Source organism: Spermophilus citellus (assembly GCF_964194105.1).
Source record: "Spermophilus citellus genome assembly, chromosome: 4".
Classification (NCBI taxonomy): Eukaryota; Metazoa; Chordata; class Mammalia; order Rodentia; family Sciuridae; genus Spermophilus; species Spermophilus citellus.
This window is the reverse complement of record NC_138185.1, coordinates 22,846,699-22,860,420: the sequence shown is the minus strand read 5'-3', so window position 1 is coordinate 22,860,420 and position 13,722 is coordinate 22,846,699. Positions and strand designations below refer to the sequence as shown.

At 45.1% G+C, this 13,722-nt stretch overlaps 1 protein-coding gene across 10 annotated transcripts in view; it reads left to right on the top strand.

Annotated features, from left to right (window-relative positions):
• Positions 1 to 13,722, top strand: part of CEP250 (centrosomal protein 250) — a 50,242-nt gene that overhangs the window by 25,563 nt on the left and 10,957 nt on the right. For all 10 annotated transcript variants that reach the window (XM_081291267.1, XM_081291263.1, XM_081291262.1 and 7 more), the window contains 11 exons: positions 97 to 224; positions 436 to 605; positions 1,495 to 1,662; positions 2,054 to 2,188; positions 4,975 to 5,118; positions 7,685 to 7,818; positions 9,177 to 9,315; positions 10,228 to 10,570; positions 11,057 to 11,178; positions 12,095 to 12,215; positions 13,248 to 13,369. In XM_081291267.1, the coding sequence (XP_081147393.1) occupies positions 97 to 224; positions 436 to 605; positions 1,495 to 1,662; positions 2,054 to 2,188; positions 4,975 to 5,118; positions 7,685 to 7,818; positions 9,177 to 9,315; positions 10,228 to 10,570; positions 11,057 to 11,178; positions 12,095 to 12,215; positions 13,248 to 13,369 (1,726 nt within the window). The remainder of the gene's footprint in view (positions 1 to 96; positions 225 to 435; positions 606 to 1,494; positions 1,663 to 2,053; positions 2,189 to 4,974; positions 5,119 to 7,684; positions 7,819 to 9,176; positions 9,316 to 10,227; positions 10,571 to 11,056; positions 11,179 to 12,094; positions 12,216 to 13,247; positions 13,370 to 13,722) is intronic.

The window sequence follows — 13,722 nt, the reverse complement described above, 5'->3', positions numbered from 1 at the left end:
CTTCTCCTGGTAGCCAGTACTTAGAACTCCACTCCTTTTAAGGAAAGGTAAGGGCATTGATGGGTAAGATCTCTTCCTGTTTCCTAAACTTCACAGCTCGGCCAAGGAACAGCTGGAGAACAATCTGTTTGAGGCCCAACAACAAAATTCTGTGATAGAGGTCACCAAGGGACAGCTAGAGGTCCAGATTCAAACTGTCACTCAAGCCAAGGAAGTAGTCCAAGGTGAGAACCCAAATGGGATGGGGCGTACTCTATCCATGGGGATGGTGAAAGTCAGGAATGCAGTGGGATGCTATTAGAGCTTTTCTCCAGCCAATGCAGGGCCTCTGAGATGGGAGTTGCTCATAAGGTTCATGGGGAGCAGAAGAATATTATTAGGTAAAAGGATCAGGGACAGAGGCTCAGAGAGCTGATCCTCTTTCTGGAATCCTAGGGGAAGTGAGGTGCTTGAAGCTAGAACTGGAAACTGAACGGAGCCAAGCAGAGCAGGAGCGGGAGAGAGCAGCCAGAAAGTTGGCCCAGGTTGAGCAAAATGGGCAGATGGCCCTGGAGCAGCAGAAGGTGGCCCATGAGGAGGAGGTCAAACAGCTTCAGGAGAAATGGGTAGGTGGTGAATGTGGCTGGGGTTGGGAGAGGCAGACATGATTTCCCTTCTGTGAATGTGCACCACCTGCTGACTCTTGGTCCAGGTGTTACTGCTTACAAGAGTGGTTTGGACAGTATGGTATAAATAACTTCTAGGTATTAAATGAGTTAATAGCTGGGCATGGTGGAACATACCTATAATCCCAGCAAGTTGGGAGGCTGAGGTGGGAGGATCATGAGTTCAAAGCCAGCCTCCCAACTTGGGTGGGCTCACCAGCATGCTGAGCATAGTGCCCACTGTATTTACCAGCTTTTGATGAAAGAAGTGGTTACTTGCCTGGCTCTTACCTACCCTCTGAACTCATTCAAGACAAACCTGCCAGGTACACTCCTAGAAATCATAGACTGCCCACAGCCTGCACAGCGTCAGTAGCCTGGTAGCATTGCCTACTGCACCTGCAGGACTCGGAATCTTGGCTACATAAAGCTGGCAGGGGACATAGTGGGGCAGTGCACAATGTTGCCACAACCTTGAGATCTCTCCTCACCTCACAAACTCTTCTCACCCTGGACCTTCCCCCTACTGTGATCCCTCACCTGACCCTGTGCTCTATCCTCATGCCACACCAGCATTGTTTTCTTGCTACTTACCTTCCCTAGCCATGACACCTTTCCCCACATCCTTTCTCACCTTATTTGATTTTTTTTTAATAAATCTCATTTGACTGCAAAAATTTAGTGAGACAGATAAGGCAGATTATTAAGCATTACTTTAAGTTGAGGAAACAGGCTTAGCGGGGTATCGGGCTCATGTAGCTAGTAGTAGAGAGATTCTACTTTCAAACCAGTTCTTTTGCCTCCTCTCCCCATCCATTTGGTTCTAACAGCATTTCCTTTGCATGGCCAGGAGAAAGAGCACTTCCGGCTTCAGAAGGAGCTGAATAAGGCCCTGGAGAGTCTAGAGAGAGAAAGAATGGAGCTGGAAATAAGGCTGAGGGAGAAACAAACAGAAACTGAAGCCATCCAGGCACAGAGGGAAGAGGAACGGACGCAGGCAGAGAGTGCCCTCTGCCAGGTGGGAAGCTAGGACAACTGGAGTGGCACATCCATTACCATTGGTGACCCCAACTATTTTCTTTTCCTGTCCTTAGAGCAAGCTATAGAAGGGCTTCCAGAAGAGAATGTAGTACCCACTTAGTTGCCAGCGAGCGGGGTGTTCTACACCGTTAGCTGCAGGGCTTCAGTATGTCGTACTTCCTGAAGGAGGGCTGACATTTACCACATCCTGTCAGCTTGCAAACCAGTGGCTACCTTCGTACTTCCTGGTTCTCAGTCAGTGGGCTCAGACCTTCCTTTGCTATCAGCCCCCACCTCATTTGCTGGAGGGGCCCTAGAGCAGCAGCTGGGCTGTGCTTTTAGCCTCCTGGGTGAGCATGATAACCCTTGCCCTTTCTACTTCTCCACAGATGCAGCTGGAAACAGAGAAGGAGAGAGTGTCCCTCCTTGAGACACTGCTACGGACCCAGAAGGAGCTGGCAGATGCCAGCCAACAACTGGAACGGCTGAGGCAGGACATGAAGGTTCAGCAGTTAAGAGAGCAGGTATGGAGGGTGGTCTTAGGCGTTCATTCACCCATTCAATAACTAATAGTACTTTAGCACTTCTTATGCACCAAGTACTATGCTATGGGCTGACATGTGAAAAGTACATAAAGGGGTAGCTCAGTGGTCAATGTGATAGACCTGGTCCCTGCCCACAAGAAACTTAAACTGTGGTGGCAGAGACAGATGTGAAATGAGCAGACACAAAATAAATGATATGATTGTTTTATAATTAGTTTGTAATAAGTGTTCCAATAGAAATAAAAAGAATGATGTAATTGAGAGTAGTTCAAAGGAGGCCTCTTAGGACAAGGTGGACAGGGGAGACCTCACTAAGAAAATGACATTTGAGGGCTGGGGTGTGGCTCAGTGGTAGGGCATTCACCTAGCACGTGCAAGGCCCTGGGTTTGATCCTTAGCACCACATTAAAATAAAGGTGTTGTGTCCAACTACAACTAAAAAATAAATATTAAAGAAAAAAAAAAGAAAGAAAATGACATTTGAAGGGCTGGGGTTGTAGCTCAGCAGAAGATTGCTCACCTAGCACATGTGAGGCCCTGGGTTCCATCCTCAGCACCACATAAAAATAAATAAATAAAATAAAGGCATTGTGTCCAACTATACCTAAAAAGTAAATATAAAAAAAAAAAAAAAGAAGAAGAAGAAAATGACATTTGAGCTGAGACTTAAAGGTTAAAAAGAAGCTAGCCAAGCCAGGCACAGTGGTGCACACCTGTCATCCCAGAGGTTCGGGAGGCTCAGGTAGGAGGATTACAAGTTCAAAGCCAGCCAACTCAGTGAGATAGGGCTTGGGATGTGACTCAATGTCAAGTGCCACCGAGTTCAATCCTTGGTACCCCTACCCCCCACCAAAAAAAAAAAAAAAAGGAAGCTAGCCAACAGGGCATGGTGGCATATGCCTGTAATCCCAGCCACTTGGGAGGCGAGGCAGGAGGATCCTAAGTTCGATGCTAGCCTTAGCATCTTAGCAAAGCCCTAAGCAATTTAATGAGACTCTGTCTCAAAAAGAAAAACTAAAAAGGTCTGGGAATGTGACTCAATGGTAAAGTGCCCCTGGGTTAAGTCCCAAGTTAAGTCCCAATTATACCCCCAAAAAAGAAGTTAGATGTATGGTATAACACAGAAGAACCTCAAAAACATGCCAAATGACAGAAGCGAGATACAAGAGGCCACATTATGTTTCCATTAATATAAAATGTCCAGAGCAGTCAAATCTACAGAGACAGAATCCAGATTAGTGGTCGGGTCAGGGTGGCAAATGGGGAGTGACTGTTAATGGGGTGATGAAAATGTTCTGCTCTTAATCGTGGTGATAGTTCAGAATTCTGTATATACTAAAAACTACCAAATTGGCTGGGCATAGTGGTGCATACCTGTAATCCCAGCTTCTCAGGAGGCTGAGGCAGGAGAATCACAAGTTCAAGTCCAGCCTCAATAACTTAGACCCTATCTCAGAATAAAAAAGGTAGAATGCTCTTGGGTTCAATCCTCAGCACCAAAATAAACAAAAACACTGAAATGGCATACTTTTTGTTGTTGTTCTTTTTAGATTTACATGACAGTAGAGTGTATTTTGATTTATTATACATTTATACATACATGGGGTACAAATGTATAATATGTCTAATTAGGATCCCATTCAAGCAGTTGAACATGATATTGAATTTCTGAAATGGTATACTTTTTGTTATGTGTGGGGTTTTTTTTGTTTGTTTGTTTTTTGTTGTTGTTATTTTTGGTACCAGGGATTGAACTCAGGGGCACTTGACCACTCACTGAGCCACATCCCCAACCCTATTTTGTATTTTATTTAGAGATAGGGTGTCACTGAGTTACTTAGTGCCTTGCCAGTGCTGAGGCCGGCTTTGAACTTGCAGTCCTCCTGTCTCAGCCTCCCCAGCCACTGGGATTACAGGTGTTGAAATGGTATACTTTTTACAAGTGAATTGAATGGTAGGTGAATTTTATCTCAGTAAAAGCTTTAAAAAGAAAAAGAGAAAAGAAAGAAGCCAGACATTTGGAGAATACTTCAGAGGATTTAGCTTTCTGAAGGGCCCTAGGACAGACAGAAAAGGGCTTGGGAAGTTCAAGGACAGAAAACAGTGTAGCTTCAATGTGATGTCCTCAGGGGCAAGTGGAGAAGTAGGCAGGAGCCCTACCTCAGCCAGAGTAGAAGCTTAGATTTCATTTAAAGGCAGTAGGAAACTGTTGGATGGCAATTAAAAAGCAGGTATGGGACATGATTTTATATGTGTGTGTATGAATGTACATTTTTTTTTCCTTTTTTCTTTTGCAGTGTTGGGGATTGAACCCAGGGTCTTGAATATGCTAGGCAAGCATTCACCCATCAAGCTACATTGTCAGCTCTAGATACAATTCTCCATTGAGTCAAGTGGAGAAAGAGAATGAAGAGAGAGTGTGTGTGTGCATGTGTATGTGTGTGTGTGTGTGAGAGATAGAGGCATCAAGTGGAAGTAGGGGGATGGTCAGGAGGCTGTTGGTATGGTCTGGGTGATGAACCACTATCAACTCGGGGCCCCTGACTCAGAAACCTGGGTGACCCTGTGCACAGTATGAAGTAGGAGAGCAAATAGGAGGCAAGGAGTTGAGGTGGGAAAGACATGCATTGCTGGAATGACATGGATCTGCCTTAGCTTTTGTCAACCCAATAGAAAAAAACAAAACGTCTGTATGTATCCAATGCAGGTTTCAGGACAAAGGCTCAAGTATACGTCACACTCCCTGATGGCTTCTCCCTTTGCAGGAGACCACTGGGATGCTGCAGACCCAGCTCCGCGAGGCTCAGTTGGAGCTGAAGGAGGCAGCACAGCAGCACAGAGATGACCTTGCTGCTCTCCAGGAGGAGGGTAGCACCCTGCTGCAGGACAAACTAGATCTACAGAAGCAGGTCCCTGCTCTTCTCCATCCTGCTGCTGAGCTCAGGAGCACAGGGATAGGTCACAGTACCAAGTGGATAGTTGAAGGGTGCTCAGAGCTAAGCATGTGTCTCTCGGTGCCCTGGAGTAGTACAAGTGGCCTTCCATATCCATGGGTTCCACATGTTTGGGAAAAAATTGCATCTGTATCACATGTGCACAGACCTCTTTCTCTAAACAGAGTATAACAACTATTTACATTGTATTAGGGATGATAAGTCACCTAAAGATGATTTAAATGTTAAGAGAGGGTGTGCCTAGGTTATATTCAAAAACATGGTGCAATTTATATAAGGGACTTGAACATCTGTAAATTTTGGTGTCTATTAATTCTAGGATGCTAAGTAACCACTGTAACTCTTTCTTTGAAGTGATCTAAACAAAGCTAGGTTTTTCTCAGGCCGTCCCAGTTCTGATTGTTCTTCCCATTCTCATCCTGAATCCAGTGTTGTTATATATCAGGTTGCTTTTCTTTCTTTTTTTTATTTTTTATTTTTATTTTTTTTTTTAAGGATTAGTCTTTTTTTTTTTTTTAATATTTATTTATTTTTTTAGTTCTCATCGGACACAACATCTTTGTTGGTATGTGGTGCTGAGGATCGAACCCGGGCCACACGCATGCCAGGCGAGCGCGCTACCGCTTGAGCCACATCCCCAGCCCCTATTTTTTATTTTTAAATGTATTTATTGTAGAGACTTTTTGTTTTTAAAGACAGAGTGAGAGAAGAGAGAGAGAGAGAGAATTTTTTAATATTTATTTTTTAATTCTCGGCGGACACAACATCTTTGTTGGTATGTGGTGCTGAGGATCGAACCTGGGTCGCACGCATGCCAGGCGAGCGCTCTACTGCTTGAGCCACATCCCCAGCCCCATTGTAGAGACTTTCAAAAGATGAGTTACACACAAAAATATCTAGTTACATTATTATGATATCTTAATTTTTTTTAGAATTCTTTTTTTATTCTAATTTGTTATATATGACAGCAGAATGCATTTCAATTCATATTACACACATAGAGCACAATTTTTCATGTCTCTGGTTGTACACAGTAGAGTCAACACCATTCGTGTCTTTAAACATGTACTTATGGTGATGATCTCCATCTCATTCTACCATCTTTTTTATCCCCATGCCCCCTCCCTTCCCCTCCCATCCCATTGCCCTCTAGAGTTCATCTAATCCTCCCATGCTCCCCCTCCCAACCCCACTATGAATCAGTCTTTTTATATCAATAGAGAAAACATTTGGCATTTGGTTTTTTGGGATTGGCTAACTTCACTTAGCATTATATTCTCCAACTCCATTCATTTACCTGCAAATGCCATGATTTTATTCTGTTTCATTGCTGAGTAATATTCCATTGTGTGTATATACCACATTTTTTTTATCCATTCATCTATTGAGGGGCATCTAGGTTGGTACCACAGTTTAGCTATTGTGAATTGTGCTGCTATAAACATTGATGTGGCTGTGTCTCTGTAGTATGCTGTTTTTAAGTCCTTTGGATATGGACCGAGGAGAGGGATAGCTGAGTCAAATGGTGATTCCATTCCCAGCTTTCCAAGGAATCTCCATACTGTTTTCCATAATTGGATGCACTAAGTTGCAGTCTCACCAGAAATGTATGAATGTGTCTTTTTACCCACCTCCTCACCAATACTTATTGTTGTTTGTGTTCTTTTTTTTTTTTTTTAATATTTTTAGGTGTAAATGGACACAATACCTTTATTTTATTTGTTTTTATGTGGTGCTGAGGATCAAACCCAGGGCCTCACACGTACTAGGCAAGCGCTTTACTGCTGAGCCACAACCCCAGCCCTTTGTGTTCTTAATAGCTGCCATTTTGACTGGAGCGAGATGAAATCTTAGAGTAGTTTTGATTTGCGTTTCTCTAATTGCTAGAACTTTGGAACATTTTTTTCATATATTTGTTGATTGATATAATCATCTTCTGAGAGGTGTTTGTTCAGTTTCTTGTCCCATTTATTGATTTGGCTATTTGGTGTTTTTGGTGTTTAGCTTTTTGAGTTCTTTATTACCCTAGAGATTTATGCTCTATCTGATGTGCGAGTGGTAAAAATTCGCTCCCAAGCTGTAGGCTCTTTACTCACCTGATTGTTTCTTTTGCTGAGAAGAACCTTTTTAGTTTGAATCCATCCCGTTTGGGGGTTACTTTTCTTATTCAGTCTGATTTTTCTTATCAGAATCCTATATCAAATGATGTTCTGATTTTTTTTTTGTTTAAAAAATGTAATCACTACACACTTTCCCATAATTTTGCTTTTGCTCTTTAGCCAAGATTTTATTTATATCTGCCTGTGTGCAGCATTTGTGAGCCTGGGAGACAGATGGCCGGTCTGTTTGGTACTGGGAAGGGGGTGGCTAAAAATAGTTTAGGAATTGGTGGGAAGAATCTCCAGAGCTTTAGAGATGAGCCACTGAGTGTGGTTCTTGCAGGACCCTAAAACTCTACTAGAAGCATCCTCCCATTGTTCCCCTGCCCTGTCATCTGGTCCATATCCCCTTAATCTTTCAGGTGGAGGACTTGAGGTCTCAGCTGGTGGCCCAGGATGACTCCCACAGACTAGAGGAGCAGGAGGTTCAGGAGAAGCTGAGAGAAGCCCAGGAGAGTAGCCGAATTCAGAAGGAACTGGAGAGGGAGAAAGCCAGGTAGGCTAGACAGCCATGGAGGGGTTTTTGCTTTTCTGGTTGACAGTTTTGACAGTTCTTTGCGCAGGTCACCTCATCTTCACGTCTCCAGTTCTGGAGGATACAGGTACATGTGGAGAGGACATGGTCTCTGTCTTCAAAGCTTACACTTAATTAATTTAGTAAATAGCATCCATTATGCATCAGATACTTTCAGAGTGGGGGATATAGTAATAAACAAGACATTGTGGCCCCTGACCCAATAGAATTTATAGTTTTACGGGGAAGACTTTAATCAAATAATTCTCCAAACACATTAGTGCAGATTATGACATACAGTGTAGAGGAAAGAAATACGGTGTTGAAATGGAAGTGAGAGAGGGGAGACCCACTGTAGAAAGTTGTTAGTGAAGGCAACAGTGTCTCATGACACTATTTAAATCAAGCACTGAAGGATGAAATGGAGCTATCTGTGCCAAAGGATAAAGGAAAGTTCTATACAGTAGGAATAGAAATTATGCTCAGAGACCCTGAGCAGATGAAAACTTAAAATGTTTGGTGAAACTCAGAGTATGGTGTAACGAGCATAGTGAACAAGGAGAGTTGGATAAGTCCTTATCATTCAGGAAGCTGTAGGCCATGGCAAGGAATTTGTAGATTATATCTAGTAGGAAACCACTGGTAGATTTCAAGCAGGGAAGTTGACATAATTCAGCTTATGAGGTATTAGAAGAGACAGTTAATGGCATGAAACAGCAGGCGACAGAATGGAGAGCGACATACATTCTCAGTGCTGCAGGAGTTTGAGAAAGGACAGATCTTTTGGTGATGACAGTGTCAGGTAGAAGACAAGTCAGGAGGCTGGTATAGGTGTCCAGATGAGAGATACTGATGCTGAGCTGAGGCAGGTAGAGGAGAAGGGAAGGGAGGAAGGGGTTTAAGGGATATAAAGTTAGAATCAATTATATATAGTCACAGATTGGATGTGGGCAGGATGAAAGGAGAGTTCTGCTGTGGTCGTGGTTTCTATGTTGGAACACTGAGGATGAAGGTACCATTTCTGAGCTAGGAAACATGGTAGGAGATGAGTGGGGAGTTGAAGGTACACAGGGGATGAAGATTAGTCATGTTGAATTTGAAGTACATGCATAGGTACATGTAGAATGTAGCATAGAATAACCTGTGAAGTTGAAATGAGGTGTCATGCATGAAGTGATGCTTAGTAGGTGCTCAGTAAATGGTAGCATGTATTGTGACACTATACTCATTATCATTAGTATTTCTATTTTAATTATTTATGCTATGTTTAGAACAGTACAGTAAGAAGGTAGTTTCTTCTCCTTGAGAGTGTGACAGCCCTGTGACCCTTTTCTTCTTAGCCTGACTCTGTCACTGGTGGAAAAGGAACAAAAACTCCTTGTTTTACAAGAAGCTGACTCTGTTCGACAGCAAGAGCTGAACTCCCTGCACCGTGACATGCAAGAGGCCCAAGAAAGGCAAAAGGAACTCAGTGCTCAGGTACTCCCCACTGTGGTTATAACCCTGCTTCCTGGGGGAGGCCTGTTCCTGAAGTGTTGGGATGAGTGCTCACAGTCCTCTTACACAGGGGTCAGACTGGATCCTCAGTAGCCCTGGAAGGAGGGGAAAGCCAGGAATGGGCAGGGTGGAGGCTTGGGAACCTGACCAATGAGAATGGCCTCTGTGGGGAACCTGACAGCCTGGATCATAGTGACCAGAGGGGCAGAGCCCAGGTGGGCCTGGTAGACACACAGCCACTTCCAAGTATGCTTGGTCTGGGTGGCAAGACACAGCAGAGGGAACTGAGCGGCAAGAAACACTCCAGGTCAGGTAGCAGCAGCAGGACCTCCCAGGACTAGATCTGCTCACAGCGGGACCCATGACCTGGATTCAGAGGAGAGAGGACTGGGAGAAGAAGAGTGGGAGTAAGAGCTAGCTAGACAGGTCTGCCTGTTAGTCCTGAGTCTGACTGCTGGCTCTGCTGCTTCCTGGTTATGTGAGCATCAGTCCCTTCATCCATAAACAGGGATGGTAATTCTGAGCCGTGATGGAAATACATAAAGCGTCAGGAACACAGTGAGCATGCAGTAAATGGTAGCCGTTGTTATGAGTGGTCTTAGGCTAGTTGTCAGGATCTCAGGGAAGGTATCATAGGGAGCTAGCACATCAGCCTAGGAAACCAGGGCCAGAGCCCATTAGTATAGATTGGGCCTATGTGTCAGGAGTTGTTAGCCTCTAAGTGTCAGACCTAGGCACTCACTTCAGAGCCCTCCCTACCTGCTTTAGAGCTGAGCCAGCTGAAATCCTCTGTCCTGATCGAGATTTATAAGGGATTGAGCAGGGTCAGGCTTAGAAGGTCTGAGGAGAGGGTATCCACCCCTTGCTCGTAGTGAGTGGCTTCCTCCCTGGCAGGTGGAATTACTGAGGCAGGAGGTGAAGGAAAAGGAGGCTGATTTTGTGGCTCAGGAAGCACAACTGCTGAAGGAGCTGGAGGCCTCTCGGATCACGGAGCAACAGCTGCGAGCTTCCTTGTGGGCCCAAGAAGCCAAGGCTGACGAACTTCAGCTGCAACTGCGTAACACAGAAAGCCAGTTGGAGGTGCTGGCTGCTGAGCAGCAGCCTGGGAACCATGCCCAGGCCCAGCTGGCCAGCCTCTACTCTGTTCTGCAGAAGGCTCTGGGGTCTCTATGTGAGAACAGGCCAGAGCTGAAGGGTGGGGGAGACTCTGCTCCCACCCTGTGGGGCCCAGAGCCAGGTGAGCTCTTAGTCCTTACCGCAGAAACCAGGCCTAGCTCCCTGGGGAGAAAGGAGGGGAACGCAGGTCCTCAGGCAATATTACATCAAAGTTAAGATCACCACTCTAGAATTCACTCTATGTGAGTTTGAACTCCAGCTCTACCATTTTGCTAACTATGTGTTGTTGGGCAAGTCCCTAACTTCTGACTTTAAAGTGAGGATATTAAAAGCACCTACCTCAGGATTTTTCTAAGGAGTTAATGTGGTTACAGGTATAAATAGCCCACAGGGTGCATAACAAATGACAGCTAACTACCTGGTACCCACCTTGGTGCCTAGTGCTTAGAAAAGCAGAAAGTATGTGATGAATCAACTACCAATCCCAAGGAGGGGCTTCTTTGATGAGAGGAGGGACTAGCAGGAAGGCCAAGGCCACATCTGGGAAGGAAGACTATTTGTTTTCATGACAGCAGCCAAGTAAGGAGATTTTCTTACATTTCTTCAGGCCAAAATGGAGCCAGGAGCCTTTTTAAGAGAGGGTCCCTCCTGACTGCTCTTTCGGCTGAGGCTGTAGAATCTGCTCTCCACAAGCTTCACCAAGACCTGTGGAAAACTCAGCAGGCCCGGGTGTGTATTCTCTGCCCTCCTTCCTTGAGGGTCACTTCCCTGAGAAGACTGAGGCAAAGACTCAAGTAGCTATGTGGCTTGTTTTATTCCTGAGGTCAAGTTGGAATGAGCTCCTCCCTATCACTTGCCTCCTGGCAGCTGGTGACTAAAGCATTTAGGTTTCCTGGGCCTTGTTTTCACTTGCAAAGGAGGACTGCTAATGTCTGCCCCAGGGGTTGTTGTGAAGATTAAAGGAGTGGGGGTGTAAAGGAGCCCTGTAAACTATAAAACTATAGGTGTACGCTTTGGTTCACATCATTTTCCTCTCATCCAGGAATTTATTCTTAGACCAAGCCTTCCAAGAGAAAGGGACCACCAAGATTTGAGGTTGCCCTTTATAGGAGCATCCATGCAAATTGCTGGCCACTTACATGCCAGCCACTCTGAGCTGGGATTATCAAAAGGAGAAAGACCTGACCTCTGCCCTCAAGAAATCTCATGACACAGCGAGGGGACCAAACTGCATTCTGATAGCAAACAGAACTGACAGAAGTAATTGAATCAGTAATAGACACAGATGATGGACTGGTGGAACTAGTTGGAAGGGGCAGTCCATTCTGGTTCACAAAGGATCCAAGGAAGGAAGAGATTGCCCTTAGGCAACACTTTGAAGTAGGTATTTGGGAGGGTAGAGGTGTTCCCTGGAATAGGGCCTTGAGCAATTATTTCAAAAGACATTAGATGGAGGCAAGTTGGAGTAGAGCCCATCATCACTTCAGGGAGCAAAATGCACATGTGAGTTCTGTGGAAGCTATTTGAGAATAGGGCCTTGATGGCAGGCCACCCCAGAGAGGAAGTGAGAATAGAATTTGAGCCCTGGCTGGGACAGCTTTGTGGCAAACAAGGACTCAAGTTCAGCCCTGCCTTCCTTTCCCAGGATGACCTGAGAGATCAGGCCCAGAAGCTGACACAGAGTCTAATTGATGTTGAGGTGGAAAAGAGCCAGATCCACTCCAAGTTTCAGGACCTTCAGAGACAGCTCTCCCAGAGCCAGGAAGGTGAGCTATGTCGGTGGGCAGATTGGCAGAGAGGACAGGTGGAAAGACCAAAAGTGGCAGGAACAGCCTAGCAGCCACTCTTTCTATTATTTACCCACACCTCGGAGATGATATCTAAGGTACATCCAGAGGGGCAGTGAGCCATTTGAACTATTTGTATGCTTTTCTTGGCCTTTGAGGGCCATCCTGGAAGAAAGGATCAGGAAGAACAGGTTTGGGAAACTGACAGAAGGAACTGGCAGGATTTCCATTTTTCTGTCTCTGCAAGAGTTCTTAAAAACAAAAAAGCTAGAAATCCAGGGCCAGGGTATGAGAATATGATAAAATCCTGTTTCTTTTGTTATTTATTCATGTTACTTATTTGTTTCATTGCCAACAATGTCCTCAAAATTAGACTTTAGGGCAGAAGGATAAGGACTTATTTGGGAGAAAACAAGGAGAGGAAATCTCGGGGAAACATCTGTACCACAGCTAAGGGTTGGAAAGGGTGATGACCGCTTAGAGAGGAGAGAGAAGGCTCTTGAGGCTCAAGATTCTTCTGTAGAAAAGGAAACTTGGATGATGGGTTTTGCCTTTTTGAGGCCATATGAGGGCTCTTAGAGATCCACACAAATAGAGCTGGGTTCAGGACACCCTGCAGAAGTGAGGGGCAGCCAGCAGAGCCACCTAGGTCCCTAGGAGCTTCTACAAAATCATGTGATTGGGGTGTGGAAGGAACCTCTGATGTTGCTAGCTCAACCCTCTCTGGAATCCAGGCTTGAGGATCTCTGTGATCAGGATAAAGATGTGTTGGGATGATTGACAGGCAATGCTAGGACTGGCAGCAGACACAGACAGAAGTCTAGGAGCCTCAGGGAGCCTAGATAGATGGGAGCAGCTGGCAGACGGGTGATGTCTTAGGATGCTGAATGTAATTCTCTCCTGGCCTTCTTCTCCTTTGATTATGTTCCCCATCCTCCATCTGCCTCTATACTCCTGTGGTCTCCCACCCCAACCATGGACCTAATTTCAGTATCTCTGCTTTTCCCAAAGAGAAATTCAAGTGGGAAGGAAAACACAGCACCCTAGAATCTGAGCTGAAGGAGCTGCATGAAACTGTGGCATCCTTACAGAGTCGCCTCCGGCAAGCAGAGCTACAGAGAATGGAAGCCCAGGTAAAGTGGTACTGATTGGGCCACTGAGTGGTACTAAGGGCCCACAGCTGTAGCTGTCGCTCTCCTTTGCCTATGATAATGTGCCCAGCTTCCTTTTAGCAAGTCTCTCAGTTCCTCTGGTTGTCCCCAAGCCCCTGGAGGCCATTGTTAAGGTCATAATGAATCCTCCTCTAATTACCTTCTCTGAGTTTAGGTTGAGATTTTTGTCCCTTTCCTTGAAGGACCAGGGTCTGGGATGACTGCACCATGCAGAGTCTTGGTAGATGGTAGGGATTCCTTTTACAGGATCAGCTTAAGTGTAATTGTTCATTTTTCCCAAGTCTTTGTCATTGCTGATGCCACAAAATAAGGAA